Source organism: Phacochoerus africanus, chromosome 11 (assembly GCF_016906955.1).
Source record: "Phacochoerus africanus isolate WHEZ1 chromosome 11, ROS_Pafr_v1, whole genome shotgun sequence".
Taxonomy (NCBI): Eukaryota; Metazoa; Chordata; class Mammalia; order Artiodactyla; family Suidae; genus Phacochoerus; species Phacochoerus africanus.
This window is the reverse complement of record NC_062554.1, coordinates 117,815,572-117,833,584: the sequence shown is the minus strand read 5'-3', so window position 1 is coordinate 117,833,584 and position 18,013 is coordinate 117,815,572. Positions and strand designations below refer to the sequence as shown.

Here is an 18,013-nt window from a genome sequence, read left to right as displayed (position 1 = left end):
CATCTCTTCCTAGTGGTACATCCAGGTACAGCTCAGATAACTGTGCTCTCAGCTCCCAGATAGAACCAAAAGCCAAAGATAGAACTTAAGTCATAGGATGGTTGTAAATACCAGATTTAAAAATGGTCATGATAGGAGTTCCTGCTGTGGCACAGTGGGTTACGAACCTGACTGCAGTGGCTTGGGTTGCTGTGGTGGCACGGGTTTGATCTCCAGCCCGACACAGTGGGTTAAGGATTTGACATTGCTGTAGCTGTGGCTTGGATTCAATCCCTAGCCCAGGAACTTCCATATGCCGTGAGTGTGGCCAAACATACATAAATACATACATACATACATACACACATAAATACATAAACAAAATAAAAATGGGCATGATAAATGGTGTCGATTATTAATATTATTAGAAAACAGTTAGTTGGCTTGACTCCAGAGGACATCAAACCCAATAAAAACAGGAAACAGAAACAGTTTCTTTCATTAATGAGAATTTAAGCCAGGGGATCCTTCCAGGTCACTGGGACAAAGAATGATGTTGCACTTTGGGATTTTGCTCGTGTTATCAGAAGACAGTGGAATGGCAGAGCCAAATGTGAAAGGCATCAGGGTGATGAAAAGACCCACAAAGCACACTTAAAGAGAGAGAACCTGAAGACAACTGGCATACAGCTCCTGCTTGGCCAAACAATACCTTGAAGCTTGGCTGGTGGGACACAGGAAATGGAGCAGCGTTTCAGAAAGTCTGTTCCCTCTGAGCAGGAGAAGTTTGCGTAGTTCACCAAAGATGGGTCAGGGATGCCACAGTCGAGGGGCATACAGCTCACAGCCTGGTCCCAGTGCCCAGAGGAACATGTGAGCAGAATTTCCTTCTAGAAACAGAGAATTTTCTGCTGTCAAAGTCACATAGAAAGACTAATCAAAATAGTTTCCAGGCTTTAGAAAAGTCCTGATGTTTACTTGCGCAAACATTCACAACAGCAAAATTATTTTTTTCTCTCTTTGTGCCTTATTGTCTGAACGTACAATCCCAAAATACCCAGGTACAATGCTGATGAAAGGTACCTCTTAGTATAAGAGAATCATTAAATGAAGACATTCCTCCAGCCAAAATCCTGGCTGTCCTCCATGTGCTTCTCCAATTCTCCCTCCATCCTGCTCTGTGCCCTGGGACACTGGCCCCTACAGACTTCACGCCTCTGACCTGTGCTTGGTTTAGCACCCAGGGTAACACTGGCAGGAGATTAGAAAGAGAGGCAAGGGAGGTCAGGGTGCTGATTCTTGCTCCTCCCTCCCTAGGGGTGGCTATAGGTTGGCTTCACTCTTGGCAGCACTCTCCACAAGGTTCCTGTGCTCTCTACCCATGGGTTCTGCTAACTTCTCCCTATAGTTGACTCTTCAGGCCTAGAGGTGACATCACCTCTTCACCCTGGGATTCTGTGTCAACGCCTTGTAATTTCCCTATATCCTTCTACCACCTTTATACATAGTCCTTTTTTGTAGTCTTTCAAATTGTCCACCTTGGAGCATGTTTTCTGCTTCCTGCTGGGACCCTTACTGAGAAGCTAAGGGATAAGGCTATTAAACATAATTACTTCCTCTGAGAATAGTGCCTGTTCTCTAAGAACAGCTGAGAATTAATGCTATGAGGCAACTAACTAAGGTTGCGGTTAAATTTGAGAGACTGTAGCTCCTTCCCTGGGCCTAATGGTTTCTGTAGGGGAGCCCTAGAGTTCATCACCACAAAACAAATGAGGAGGCATTTTTTGAGCACCTAGAAGGGCCAGGTTCTTGCCTGGATAAACAAGACCTAATGATCTATCAGAAGAGCAAGTCACAGGTTGAAACACTGGATCAGAAAACATCTAAAGAGGGGAAAAATGGAAAGAAGGATAAAGAGAGAGAGGAAGGGAGGAAAGGAAGTTAAGGAAAATGTAGGAGACACATCTTTGTTATATCCTACTCCCTTCTACAATGATTGGCAGAACATAATACAAACAATGCAAATGATAAAATGAAAGAAAGAGAAAACATGGATCCAGAAGAAAGAAAATATAAATGTGTAAAAAAATATAGCAATATCATGTATGCATGCTTGTTTTGTGGTGGTGAGGCAGCACTTACAAGGCTGGAGGAGGAATTGCCTCTTTTGGGGAAGGAGAGAGAGTGGGGAGGGTGGGTTCACAGAGTAGGTAACTCAGGAGCCGGCCTTTGAAAGATGAGCAGGACTTCTCAGCAGCAGAGGGGAAGCAGGGAGAAGAAAGTGTTCAGGGTGAGGGCAACAGGAAGAGCAGATATTGAGAGGCCTGGATGCTCATGGCTTGTTTAGGGAAAAAGCACAGCTGTCATTCTAGCCAATGGGTTAGCAAAGGTGGAAGGGAGAGAGGGGAGATTCTGCAGCTCAGCCAGCCAATCCACAAGGAGACCACAGTGGCACTAAAGTCAAAGGAAAAATGACTGGTGAAAGCACCTGTCACCTCTGACACCCACTCCTGGCTAGCTGCTCCTCCCTGCTTCCCAGTGTTTCACTGTTGCCTGCCAGAAGAACCCAAGTCAAAGCCAGACATGTTTTTTTTCTGTTTAGTTTCAGTTCTTAGGTCAACAAGAAGCAAATATCCCCCACTGCCTTGTTATCACGAGTGGGGATCATACAATTTCTTTCTTGGGGCCAGCCTCAGGTGACAGGAGTGGTCAGGTGGAGAGCTGAGTTTGCTGACTCTACCATATGGTTGGCAAAGGGTGAGCCCCACCTTCCTTCTCCTGACTCTGACCCTTGCACACTCAACACAGCCTGGAAGTCTGGCTCAGACCACAATGATCACTTAAAGAATGACTCTCAAACTGTGCGTATTTTGCCTGTTTTTTCTCCTGGCTTCATTAAGTATTGGCCATTTTGTCTTGAATTTGCTCCTAATTTTAATGCATAGCAAACACTGACTCTTCTGGCTCCTTCTTTACCTGTCACACAAATGTACTCAGTTCCTACATTTTTCTTGTCCTTTTTCATTCCTTCCATATCTTTTCTGGTGCAAATTAATCTGGGTTAAGGACAGGTGATAAGAGCTCTGCCTTTCCGACCAGATCATCATAGCAGAGAAGTTGGTGTTTTCAAGGTATGTTCAACCTGTCCCTCTGTGTAGAACCTAAACTATCTGAAACCAAAGATTGCATCTTTAAATTCTGACTATGTCTAAGCAAGTGAAATTCTTCCATAGATCCACAACCTGCTAAGCAGTCAACTGGTACAAAAACTGAAAATAACCCCAAACTTCCACACCATTGGTACCTGACTACCAGTTGTGCTTCCACTCTGCCCTCAGCATTTCTCATCTTCCTCGTCTTCTCAAACGCCATCACCTTTTGCCTAATGCATCCTGTCTCTATCTCACATTGAGCCCTTGTTTTCTAATGGTTGCTCTCAAGTTTCAAATTCCTCTGTAGAGTATTGAAAGCTCTCTAAAGGAAAGATAGGAAACACAATTCTCAGTCGGGAATACATTATCATGCTCATAGTAATGGCAACTTCACAGAGCTAGGTGCCTGTCATTGCGCTAGGAGCCTATAAATTGCTTCCGGTCAGTCATCAAAATAAACCAATGACCTAAATACTCTAATTGTTTTTAAAAGTGTGGAAACAAAATTAAGGAGGTTAGGTTCTTTCGTCGTTTGTTTTACCTAAAACAGTGGCGTTAAAACTGCATTCCAAGTCTGTCTCCCAAGCCATGCTCTTCACTAATACATTCTATTACCTCCAGATCACATTTAAATTCTGGAAGTGGGGCCATGGTAGCTTGCAGAAATTTGGAAATTTCAGTCAAACCAGAATCATGATAAAATCCCCCCCTCAGTAACAGAGAGAAGAAAATCAGACTTTTTCCTCTAGGATTCTTGTAAGGAGGGCTGAGGGGTCAGAAGAATAAGCTGACTGCAAACTATCTTGCCTGCAAATTGTAGACATGTCTAAATTGTAGCATTCTCGAAGGCACAAGTGGGGATCACAATGCCTAACAGGAAGACAAAAGCAAGGGAGAAGAACAGAATAAGTGTCCCTATCTACCGCCCACCCTAGTTAACGGAAATTGCACCTATTCCTATATACCTTGCATTTCCATAAAGCCATGCTTCTCTCTGTTCATTTTTCCTTTCCAAACATTTAAAAACACCTGCATTTCCCCCATGAGCCAGGGGGAGAACATGCATACGTGTCCCTTCCCAGGAACTTGGTGCTCGTGACTGTGGGTTTCTGACTCACCTGTATGGGCCTGAGGTAATGCCCACTTCTGGTCTGAAGGGCAAATCCCCTTTGACAGGTGATAGCACACTTCATGTGACCGGGGCCACCAGAGGTACAATTCACCACATCCGCGTGATCAAGCAGCAATGGCACACAGCTGCCCTGCTCCCCACAGGGCCGATGGACACAGCTGGGGGTGACAGAAACACAAGTATCTTAGACTGACTCAGAACTGACAGGCAGCAGTAAAGACTTTGCCTCTCCCTCTGTAAAGTACCTCTAAACCAAAGGGAACAACGTTTCTCCAAAACCTACACTAACTTCATCACTTCCTTCTATGTGACCTGGAACATCACAACATAAAATGAATAAAAACAATGTCAGCTACCAAGTGATAATGAACCGGCTTTCTGTGGATCTTCCAGGAAGACAAAATGATGATGGGACAGGTGGGGAGTGAGACCCAAGAGCTCTCAGTGGCACCAGAAATGAACAGATCAGAGGGTGATCCTCGAAATATTTTACAACCAATACTTCTGGGTCCCAAACAATCAGAACAGATGCAGGACAAAGGTCAGGAGTAAATCCTGGAGGCCCTGGCATTAGCCTTTCTATTGTTTGTTTATCAATTGGTTGCAGGGGGCTCTGTAGGAAGGGTCTGGTGCTTGAGATGGCAGATGCAGCAACATTTACTTACTGACTGGCATGGAAATATTTTTGATAACTGGTAATGCACCACTGAACATCAGCACTGGCTAATCGGAAACTGAGCCCATGACAGAAAGAGGAAACTCACACATATCACTTCCCTGCCACGTGCCTGACATTGTGCTAGATGCTGCCAGGACGGCACCCCAGCAGAAAACTGCTGCCAGATCTCTAGAGCTCGTCAACCAGGGACAGGAGCAATAATTAAACTCCCCAGCGTTCAGGGACACTCTGCTGGGAACGTGACAGCAGCACGGATGGGAGAGAACAAAAAGAGTGTTGCTCCCTTATCAAGGCTGAGCCACTGAGATGAAAATTTCAAGCATTGCCTCCATGTTGTGTGAATTTGAATTCTGGATTCGCCACTTAGTACCTGTGTGATTTGGTTGAGATATTCATTCCCCAGTGTTTCATCGCCTTCCCCAAGAGATGGGGATAATGATGGTACAGATCCCATAGGGCTGTTATCATTCGTGGGTTAATTCTCTCTACTGTTCTACTGCAAATGGCTCAAGTCCTACCTTCGTGCCATGTTTTCTATGAGCCACCCATATGTTTTGGTTTTCCCACTTCTGGGAAAGCTTTTTGAGTTTTCTAAAAAGCTTCCCTTCTTCAAAAAGCTCCTGCAGATATCTTCGTTTGAACCTCCCAGGGAAATTAAAAAAACAAAACCAAAAACTCTCTTAACACTTCTTTTACTCTGTCTTGTAGTATAGTCATGAATGCATTTCCCTGTTCTTTAGTTAATTAATTTATCCATTCTTTAAACCACAAGGTGATGGGCATTTGAGTGTCTCCTAAATGCTGCTGAATCTCCCAACTAGATTATGACCTTCTTGACAAAAAACACTGACTCTTACTCGCTTTTGGGTTCACCATACACCTCATTGTAGGAGATACAACAAATATTTGTTGGATTAAATTTGTAGATATCATACACATCAAGGTCAGTCAGTGGCTATCAAAATGGTAAATTTGTTCATTTTATAGTGACAGATGGGAATATGAAATACAAAAATATTATCAAACAATGATCCAATCATCTTGTTCTTTTCATTCATTCATTAACATTCACTGAGCACTCAGCATTGACAAGGAACTGGTTGCTATACCGGGGATGAAACAAGTACGCCCTTATGGGAGCCATCGTCTAGTGGGGGAAAAGAACAACACATTTTTGTGTAGCTTCATGCTCATGATGTTGTTGCCAGTGGTACAAAATATTAGTCCAAATGACTTCTGTGAGTCTTGCCATCATTAATTTGTTCTGTCTGCCATTAAACTGTGTTAGCAGCGAATGATTTTATCAAGGAGCTGGGCAATAGTATAAGAAAGTGGAAAATAAAATGCCACTGATTTTCACATACTGTCTTGAAATAAGGAGAATTTGTTTCAAAAGCATTAGTCCAAAAAGTGTGGATTTGATTTGGATATGCTAAAGTTGCTGCCCCTTTTCTTTCATCCAGGGGATTTAGGTTTTATGTCAGTGACATTCTCACTTCTTTCATCTAGGCTTATTAGGTATAGGAGGGAGGGACTGGAGTTGAGTGGCATGAAGGAGACATTTTTACTCCTTTGAGCCCTCATTATTCTCTGCGATGGTATAGTATCCTTCAGACTCACTCCACAGAGCCTGATGAAGGGAGGAATATATGAGTTGGGGGGAACATGTTAATTGTCAGCACGTAATATCCAAATCCAGTGCTGCTAATTATGTATGCAATCCAGGAAGTAAACCTTTGTCTCGGAGTCTTTATTAAGTCTAGCAGGATAAAGAATCTGAAACCTGACCATCCTTCATGGGATGAGATCAGAACACCTCATTAGTGATGTCAAAGAACTTTAAGTTCCATAGATGCTACATGCCCTTGATGTGCACAAAACATAGTATTTCTTCAGCATGTTAAGCAGAGATAACTGGAAAACAGAGAGTCATTAACAGTTCTGGTTCATGTCAGCTCACTGCCAAGAAATTAATGTGAAATAGCATGTACTATTTTCCAGTGACTCCATCCAATTCAGCCTTGACATCACTGAGGACAAGTATGTACAGAGGTAAGACACAAAACATATTCTGTGAATGAGCTTCCTTCCATCAAGAGGGTGTTCCATTAACTACTGTTGCTATGACTACTGGTGTGAGAAGTCCATCTAGCATTGGCAGCAAGGGAGGAAGAGTGAGACGGGGGATCATGGAAGAGGGGGAAAGTGGCATGAAAAAGACGAAGACGAAAGAAAAAAAGCGCATCAAACCCAGACCTGTTTATGAAGTGAGAAATGGTTTTAGGGCAGCTGCTGCAAATTCTTTCACTAGCTTATATTTCTATTTGCTTCCTTTTTAAGGAATTTGTTTTATTAGGATGGTGTTTGTCAGGTCGTTAGCTTCTGATGGCATCTGGTATCAATTGTAGACTCCTCTCTGTTGCACCCCAACCCAAACCCCCTTTTGTGCTTCTCTTCCACTACAAATACTGCTTCTTTGAGTGAAGTTGTTGTGTTCTCTTTTCCCATGCTCCTGGTACATTCTTCTTTCTGCCTACTGCTACATTAAGCCCCAGTATCATAATGATAATGCTGACAGTAAAAATAGTCTTAAAAGTTTTCAAAAGCTTTCTTCTTATGGTCTTTGGGGAAATGTTAATGAAAGTGGCAGTGGTGAAGCCTTACAATGCCCCAGAGAGATGGGAGGTTAGCTATTTATCTTGGTTTAACATACAAAGAAACTAAAGCTGTTTAGAGACCAGCTAGAGGCCACGTAGCGAGTTAGAAGAAAATCCTTGGGCTGGATCTTGGAGTCGTCACTCCTGGGGCCAGCCTAGACCACCAGACCATCTCCCTGGAGATGAGGCCACTCTCCTGTTGCTTTATTCTGAGTTCAAGAGCTGGCATCATTTGCCAGGATGAGCCAAGAACCTCCTCAGTAGGGTAGTCAGGGAGGAAAAGATAGAATATGAAAACAGTGGGTCTTGAGTTTTGAGCTGTTTTCTTTTAAAATGATAGTGAATCAAATTGGCAATGTTTGTCCAGCTGCCACTGTCTGTGAGATGCCCTTTTAAGTGTGCTTCTTCCCTGGGTAACCACTCTTCCCCATCCCACCTACTTTTGCCAGATCTTCTCCCACACCCTATTGCAATGTGTTCTCAGGTAAGGATATGATGGGCCCAGGCAGGTGTGATTTACAGGTATGTCCATTTTAACGGAAGACAAAGTTTGAAGACAAAGGAATGTTTTTCATGATGGAACTTTAAGTCAGTAGGGCCTTAGAAGTCACACTTTGTAGATGGCCACCACACCCATCATTCTAGCTTTAGTCTTTGTCTTTCTATTTCCCAATAAGCCTCTACTCTCTTCTAGTCCTCACTCATTATGTTTGAGGGTTTAAAAAAATGCTTTCAATGGAGAAATTCCTTTTCAAAATGTATGTTATCCCTGGGCTATCCTCTCGCATGTAACCTGCTCCTGGGTACCTAGGCACACACGTAGCATTGTCCTACTAAAATGTGTGTGTTTCCTTTTGGTTTGGGCCTCTCTGAATGATGTCTGGACTTGGGAAACCTCTTTTGGCAGAGTTCCATAAAAGAATGGCCCTCATGTGCCATGAGGTAGACTTTCTCAACCAAAGTTGTATATTTGACTCACATAGGCAGATTTTTAAAAATATAGATATCCAGGCTCTGCCCCCCTGGAGATTTTGACTCCGAAGGCTTGTAGTAGGATCCTCACAGCTGTGATACTAGTTTAAGTTTCAAAGTTTTTGATGCTCACCAGGAGTGAAACCCAGAACCATAAAGATCTGGGGATGCGTAACCTGAAAGCTATGTCAACAAATTCCATAGGCCAAGACTGTAGAATAACAAAGCTGATTCCAGAGGGAGAAACTGGTCCCACTGCTTGAGTATTACGCTTTAATGTTTTCAGCACAAATTATCACTTTGGAGCCATAAGACAGATCAAAAGTATAAAACATTTCCCCCATCCTAAAGAAGCTTTCAATACAGCTGAAGAGAGAAAATAATTAAATCATGTGTTACTGATTATAAATCCATGGCTAGTCCAGAAAAAGATTTATCATTGGATATGATTTGACCTCAATGAATTAATAGGATTTGGAAAGGCAAAAGAAATATGCCAGAAAGTTACATCCAATACTTTCCAGACAGAATACAGACCAAGGCAGCACTTTAAACCTAGACAAAAATCACCATTTCCTCTCTCAACACTAAAAAATGAAGAAAATTCAGTCCATATGGATCTCTTAAATTCTGACTTACCAACTTAAAAAACCTATGTGGAAAAGAGTCAACACCAATATCTGATGATGGATTTAGAGGCAAGTCCCCCAATTCTTCCCCTGCCTTTCAGTGGTAGGTGAAGAACAGGGTAAGGCTGACACCAGAAAGAAGACATCATTCTCATCAGAGAGAACAGACAGACTCACTAACAAACCAGCCATGAACTGTCCTCCAGGACATGCCAAATCAGGTATACTTGAAAATTTTCCATTGCTTGAGGCCACTAGAGGGAAGTTGGCCTCCATTCCAGCCAAGGCCCAGACTAGAGAAGCTGGGTAGCTCCTGAGGAATGGGTGAAGTGCTAGCTGTTCTATCCACAGCTTCCTCACATCTTTGATCTGGGCCACCCTGGAGGAATCTCAGGCGGCTACAACATTATTCTAGAGTCAATCAGAATCAAGAGTGAAACCTTATTTCTCCCATGTGAGGGCCGATGGAATATTATGCACTAAAGACACCACTGCTTGAAAGTGACTGCTGGAGGCTGAGGAGGACCTTTAAACATGGTCTTGGAGGAACCACAGCTTGTTAAAGTGAGAATGGACTTTAGAGATAATTTAACCCTAATTTAACCCTAATTCCTCATTTTAGAGATGAGGAAACTGAGCCCAAAGAAATGATGGGATATCCCAGAACTTCCTACCACATTAAAACTACAATATAATAACATATTTATAAAGAAACACTTAAGATTTGACTCAAACTCAAAATCAGGATGATATCAGCTTGTGAACTTTTCTAAAGTCAATGTCCCACCCTCCCTCAGGCATCCAACTCTAGGTTAGTTTAGGAGAAACTTTCTGGCATCCATACCACACTTTTTGAGAAATAACACGATATGATGGAGAAAGTAGTAGATCAAGGCCAATGTGACTTGGGTTCAGGTCTTAGTTTGTCCCTGCTTACCTCTAGGACATTGGCTAGGTCTCTTAACCACTCTGGCCTTTTGTCTGCACATTTGTAAAATGATGGAGTTGAACTAAGTTCTCTCCAAGATCCTGTCCAGCTTTAATATGGTATTTAATCTCCTAGATGAGGTGATGGTGGTATTAGGGTGGGAATACAGAAAACCCACGAATGAGCAGGATGTGGTAGGGAACCCAAGAATGAGTTTCTCACAGACCTTGCCTAGTATAAGTTTTTGCTTAATGTCTCAACCTTTAAGTTGTTTAAAGAAAATACTGCAATTCATTTATCAAGAAGTACCACTATTGACCAAACAGCAGTCCTAGTGGTTTCTGTAGAAACAGCTCTTTTAAGGTTAAGTAGTACAAGAGGATTGGATTTCTCTTCATCCCCCACTGTGTTTTATTGATTCTTATTGAAATAAGAGGGTACAGGCTAAGAAGGAATGTATGCTCTGGATTTGGCAGTAGAGGGAAGCAGTATGTACAGAATGTAGAGTGGATTGGAAGAGAAGCCTCCTTCGTCTTCCCACAACCAATAGCAAAACCAAATAATAATATCCATCCTTAGAGAGCTTTGCTGCTTCTCCAAACAAATGTGAAAAAATAAGGCCTCCACTCTGGCTCCTCATTTTGCCTCCTCCTGGATCCACCTTTGCTTTGGAGAAACCAGATTAAATATTAAGTACATTTCCATCAGCTTTCTTGGGCAGAACAAAGATGGTACATTGAGGGGCTTTACTGAAGGATCATATGACTGAGAAGGAAAAATTATTCAATTTCTCCTCTAAAGAGTCTCATCTGATAGAAACAGAGAAATCTCAGTAATAATTCTGATTCTTCCATCCCACGACAAAGAAATGAATTATTACACTAAGCAGACTTCTTCCTTCCCATATCCTAGGAAAGTGGGGATTTTCTCTGTCCCTCTATTGAAGTCTCTGTCCCAAAGTTAGCACCTCAAAACATCGCTGTCAAGAGATGCCCATTTCTTCCTAGAACGTGACCTATTCATAAGTTCAGGACTGGACTCTGGTGGCTCCAGTACTTGTAATTTGCTTCGCTCATTTCTATTTCTGGGCACAGTTTTGACCACACTTGACTGTAACACTAGACGTCCCATCCAAATGCCCCCTCTCCTTCTAAAGAAAAACAGATTTACATCACACAGCCAAAAGCACTCCCTTTCAAAAGTCCTGTCTCACCGAGTTTCAGAACCCATGATTTTAATGTAGATTATAAAATACGTGGAATACCAAAGAAAGAGTCAAAACAATTTCTGGCTAATCAGTGGAAAATGTGTGCCCCAGCACAACACCAGGGAAACATAACCGCTCATCAGAAACAGTAACAACAATAAAAAGAATAAATATTATATAAGCATATAATATATAACATATAAACTATAAAAATTTTTCCATTTTGCAAAGGCAGTAACTATCCCCATCTTTTTAGTGAGGAAGAATCACTGGATTCCCCAAATGACTGCACTGCTGACTCCCTTCTACCCCTCTATTCATCCCTGGGCACCAATTAAGCTATTCATTCAGGAGAGACACTTCTCCAGGCATATTCACAGGCTAAGCCTGGGGAAAGGTGAAACATGGAGTTACATGAGGGAACAACATAGTCTGTGAATGAAGTTTAACAGGCGTGAGCTTCCATCTGTGCCATTTCTAGAACAGTACCTACAAGGCAGGAAGAAAGGGTAGCATGGTATCTCCACGGCTATACACAAACTTATGTGTACACTGAAGTCTTGAGGATTTGCAAGCCAACACCCTGAATGAGTCCCAAGTTCACACATAGAAGTAGAACATAAAAGACATGTCAGGCCCTTTTGGGACTCACTCCCCCTTGGCTTTTTTTCCTATAAAGTTCTGGTCTCCCCATCAGAAGCTTCACATTGTTTCCATCATCTTGCAATTCCAGGATTTATCAGTCTTTGGTTTACTTCCAATCTGGAATATTACTCCCTTCTGTCCTTTTGCTCTTCCTAGCACTCCCAAGCCTGGCAACATCAACAGCTCATTTGCTTATGGAGAAATGAAGGCTCAGAGAAGGGAAGGGACTACCCTAAAATCATGTGGTGAGACTGGTGATACAGCCAAATGCAAGAGGCAGGGGTCTGGATGATGGGCTTGCTGTGATTCTAACCACCAGTCTTTCTCTGCCTCCATGATAACAACGACACAGAACCAGATGTGGCCTGAGAGTCATTCTGACCAGAACTTATGGTCAAATCCACCAACAGTGTCTGTCTACTCGGCAGGCTGGCAAAACGACAGAATCTTGGAAATATTGGTTTGTTTTTATTGTCTGTGCTTTCTCCAACAGCTGCCATTAATACAGACCATAAGCACAGGGCCAGCCCTGAGCAAAACTGAGAAGCAGGTGATACTTTAAACTCATTTCTCTTTTTGCTACCACCTGTTCTGATTTTCATACTCCCCAAAACTTCTAGACATCTATAGGAGGTTGCATTTCAGCAAGTTCCTGGTCTACTTTTGAACTGGCAAGGCTTATAAGAGAATATTTCTGGTGTAAACAGTTGATAGTAACCTAAAACATTTATCCTTTTATTAAAGAGTCATTGACTATTTTAAAGAGACCACTGGAGATTATTAAGATGTGACCAAATAATTCCTAATTGTGGGATTTCAGACACTGCAATAAGACATTAGGAGTTACTGTTTTCAAGTCAGTGTTTTGAAACAAGCCTTAGCATAGACTCCAACCCAAGTCTTCCTAAGCTGTCTATGCCTGTTCCTAGCACTGAAAGCTATAACCTGCAAGCTGTCACCCAATTGGTTCCAAGAATGTACCCCACTAGGAACCATCCCAGACAAGGTAATATTTTAATACAGGCCATTTCCAGAATAGTCTATCCATGTTCCAATAAACCCCTAAACAAGACCATGACCATGACCTTTCCATTTTCCCTCTATAACCCCTTGAGAATAAATAGTTGAAAAGACTAATAGCTCCCTGTGCTTCCCAGAGCAGATCTGTCATTTACCAGGCTATCCGTCACCAGCCAGGAGAACCAGAATCCTCACCAGCAGATTCTTCTCCTTCCCTCTTATTTTATGGACAAGTCATTCTGGGAAAAGGAAGTTGAGCAAGAAACTCAGGGAACAACTCAACAGCTATAATTCTCTTCTTGCTTAAGAAACAAAAACAGATTCAATGTTAATTTGCTACACTGCTCTGGGGAAGAAGATAATCAAATGAGTAGAAATGCAATACATATTTCATTTCTATAGTGCTTTTCCCAGCAGCCCAAGAGAACACTTCCCATCACCCTGGAACACGAAAAGGAAACCCTCTGCTAAACATAAACAATGGGGAGCCAACGGATAAATAGATGCTTTAACATGTAGCCCCTAGCAAAAAAAAAAAAGGAAGAAGCCCTTCACTTTATGAGGCTGAGGAAAGGGAGGTGGTTGGAATATTTTACATAGGACTGAGCAGGGAAAGGAGAGGACAGGCAGGGTACAGGGGCCCAATCCAGGCAGAGAAGGAAGGAGAAGGGTTATAAATCTGAGCTCCAAATAATTGAAGCACAATAGGAATTGGTAAAGCAGAAGCAGTGAGGGTTCCAGGGAATAACAAAGCATGAAGCAGAAGGATGGATAATAGAGACAGAATGATACTATTACCAAGACCAGGCTCACAAACTGATTAGAGCAAGGATGGAATGCCAAGGGGCTGAGCCGTGCCCTGGCTGCACGTCCCTGGACCCAGGCTCAGAGGTCTTATAATCTAGCCTCAGCTCTACTTGCAATCTATAGTATAACCAAGAAGAAACATTTCCACACCTGGGTCCCAACGTCTTCCAAATGGAAAATACAGCCATTTCCTCCCAGAAATTTTCTGGGATTATTAAAGTCAGAGAAGTGAATTCTGAGGACAAGGTGTGTTCCTTTCTACCACATCCCTCCACCACCAACCAACATCCCGTGTGCACACTGAATCCTCCATGGACCATAGAAGGTGACCCAGAAATCTCTCTACTTGACTTACTAATAACTGCTCCGTCTTTTCAGTCAGAAGATTCACCTTTTCAAGCTTAGCTTTCTAAGGCTAAAGACATCTTTTGTGTCACAGCACAGGGATGTCACTGAAAGGAGGATCTCAAGAGGTGAGGCTGCTTGGCGGAGTCAGCTTGTGATAGTATTAACCTTGCGTGCTACCAACTTTCATAAAAAGCAAACAGAAAATTATGGGTTATTTGGTGGTAGCTGGTTGTTGTTTTTTTCCTCCCTGGATTACACATTTTTTTTTTTCAGTTCTTGCTTTAAGAAACAGAACCTGAAGAACAGAGGCTCCATAGAGACAATGAAGGCGACTAAACTATTATACACGTACATAAATTTTCCAGTCTCTGTGCAACCCAAGGTACTCCAAACCAAACTAGCCATGCTTTAATCTTTGATTACTTATTTTTAAAATCACTTGATTCTTTTATTTTTATTTTTTTCATTTTTTCAAAAAAGTTTTGTGGAAGTATGGTTGATTTACAATGTTGTGATAATTTCTGCTGTACCACCAAGTGATTTAGTTATACATATACACACATCCGTTCCTTTTCAGATTCTTTCTTGACACAAGCATGGCAGTATGTTAATTATGTGTACGTGCATTTTTACGTTAAGTATTCAAGAGCTGGTGGCTGAATTCTAACTGATGTCCATAGTATTAGCCTAATACTAAATGTTTTTAATGCAAAAAATATTCTACCTAAGAATTGCCTGGAATACAGAATCCTACAAGAGCACAATCCTTCATTACTTTTTCTTAATTCAGACTCTATGTGTTCATGCTTATTTTGCTTTAAGTAAATAGGAAAATGCAGATTTAAACAGAAAAGAAAAAAGGAAAGAAAGCGAAGAGGAGAAAATCTGGGCATGATGCTACGCTTTATAAAAATATTTATTTTTTACTTAAAAATAATACCCTTTTGAACGGCACAATCATTTTAAAAGTTTAATCATTTTAAAATTTACTTATATAATTCAATGCACATTAACTTCTTCCAAAACATTGCCTTGTATAAACTGAAATATACACACACCCACACACACACATTTACACTTATATAACCATATTTTACTAGACCACACTTGCTAAAACAATTAACTCTCAATTGTCCAACATATAAAAAGAGTCAGAACCCATATCATTTAAACAGCAACCACAATCTTTAAAATATTACATACTGTTATATTTTTCTAGGTAATCAAACTGATATTACTGATTAAATTTTACTTCAATGGAGTTCCCATCATGGCTCAGTGGTTAATGAATCTGACTAGGAACCATGAGGTTGTGGGTTCGATCCCTGGCCTCGCTCAGTGGGTAAAGGATTCAGCGTTGCCGTGAGCTGTGGTGTAGGTTACAGATGTGGCTCAGATCTGGCATTGCTGTGGCTCTGGCGTAGGCCAGTGGCTACAGCTCCGATTCAACCCCTAGCCTGGGAATCTCCATATGCCGCGGGAGCAGACCAAGAAATGGCAAAAAAAAAAAAAAATTACTACAATGAATACTATAACAATTTTCAGTTTAGCCATGGAGAAGGTGGCTCTGAAGGTAACTCAGGTTTAGGAATAAGAGAAAATGAATTTGGGAATAAAATATGGATATGGATCATTCATAAAACAAATGTGGCATAATCTAGATAATGGAGAGTTGAGAGGTTATTCCTTGGTAGAAGGCAGTTTAGATAATCTGCCTACCAAGAAATGGAGAATTTCTGTAAGAAGAGCTTGCTCTTGGAATCAATGTTTTTCCCTCATGCTTTTTTCCTGCATGCAAACTCCTCATATGTCACTTGTAACCCAAGTGATCTAGTAAGTTGAAATTACATAAATACAGTGTGGGGCTCTCTCAGGACATGAGACACATGCAGTGAGGTCCTTATAACTCCACGGTCTATGCACACAGTCAGCTAGTCGAGGTTAATGTATTGTGGTGGACATGATTCCAGCTTCTTAGAATCTAGAACATTGTGTAATTCCCTCAAATTGAGCGCAGGTGGAACCAGTGACTTCTAACCAACCAAATATGGCAAAGATGACAATGTCACTTCTGACTATCTTAACGAAGATTAAAAGACACTCTTGCTGAAAGACTCTCTCTTTACTGGTTTTGCAAAAACAAGCTGCCAAGTGTGAACTGCCCAATAGAGAGGGCTATAGGGCAAGGAACTGAGGACAGCATCTATGCAACATTCAGCAGGAAAGTGAGGCCCTCAGTCTGGCAGCCTTTTGCAACCAAATACCAAAATTCATGTGAACTTGAAAATGGACTTTCCCCACTTGAGCCTTCAAATGACCAGACCCAGCTGACACCTCTTTATAGCCTTAAAGAAGAATCATTTAATCCTGGCCTAGAGTCTTGAATCTTAGAAAATGTGAGGCTGTAAATGTGTGTTGGTTTAAGCTGCTAAGTATGCAGTAGTATTGCTGTATGGTAATAGAAAACTACTATGCATATAAACCAGGTTTAAATCATAGTTCTCCTTTCTGGCTTACCTGCACATCAGATCTCCAAGAGAGTGGTTATTTTTTTCATTGATTTTTCTTTCCTCTCAAGAATAAGATTCTTTTTGTCTGGGTTAGGACCCCACAAGAGCTGAGACAAAATTTCTCTTTTTCTAATGACCTCAAATTCCCTGGATTCTGTCCATAAAATTGCCCAATCTAGATAATTCATTTCCTGAACTTGTTCCAAAGTATCTTTACAATTCCACCATTTATCACTTACTCTATTAAATATCACCAGCTTACCTGCATTACTTGAAGCCCACATTTACTTTTCTTGGCTTCACAGTTTCCTCAAAATAAACATGCTATTTGCATAAACATTATCTAAAATATAGGTGCACTTTAATTATTCTAGGGCCAGTTAAACTCTTGTTACCTTACTCCAAATACAGTGTGAGGGAGTGTGGCAGGATTTCTTAGATAGTAATAGGCAAGAAAATATTTCTCAAGCAATGTTTCATTCATTTAATGGAACCTTTTTTTTACTAAAAACAAATTACTGGGATTCTAGTCTTAGTTTTGCTAATTTAAAATGAGGTGAATTTGTACACACTGAGTATTAGTTTCCTAAACTGAAACATGATTCCTGGCATATTATAAGCACAGAATAGTTTTTGAATAATGAATAGTCTATCTCTTTCTGTATACACACACATACCACATAGAATAATTAATTTTACAAATCAGTCTATGTTATATTTTTCAGAAGGCTTTTTTTCTATGTGAAGTAAAATATAGCAATGGATATACAATGTGTACACATACTCCCCACATCTCCCTTAACATATTCACTGTTTTAGACCTAAACTATTATGTAACTCAACTCCTGATTACCCATAATGATAAAAAAAGGGATCAAAGCATGACTATAGTGAGTGAGAAAGAGTGAGAGTGAGAATAAGAGAGAGAGAAGAAATAACCCAGATTTCCACACGGACATTCATTTTAAAAGATTAATATCTTATTCAGTTTTATATTAGAATACTTGGCTTTGATAGGCTATAGTTTAAGGTAAACCTCAGAACCCACTACAATTTTATATTTATGAGTATCTATTGCTGTTTTCCATCTCAATCAGAATGTGTATTTATACTGAATAAAATGAAGAGGGATTTATACTTTAAGTTTGCCTTGGACTTAAAATAAGTTCAAAGCATTAAAAAGAGAAAATATGCATTTCTAGCTAGGTCATTCCACTTAGAAGCTGTATTAAAAATTGGTCTTAGTATTAAAGCCAGGAACATAAAGAAAATCTTAATTGGAAACATAAATGGCAGATAGAAAAGTGGTTGCTTCTTGGTTATTTGACATTTTCTGCCAATTATCAAC

At 41.0% G+C, this 18,013-nt stretch overlaps 1 protein-coding gene across 2 annotated transcripts in view; it reads right to left on the bottom strand.

Moving 5' to 3' along the window:
• PAPPA2 (pappalysin 2) overlaps window positions 1-18,013 on the bottom strand; it is a 273,676-nt gene that overhangs the window by 83,402 nt on the left and 172,261 nt on the right. For both annotated transcript variants that reach the window (XM_047753714.1, XM_047753715.1), the window contains 2 exons: window positions 4,250-4,421; window positions 692-869 (listed from right to left, as the gene is read on the bottom strand). In XM_047753714.1, coding sequence (XP_047609670.1) covers window positions 692-869; window positions 4,250-4,421 — 350 coding nt within the window. The remainder of the gene's footprint in view (window positions 1-691; window positions 870-4,249; window positions 4,422-18,013) is intronic.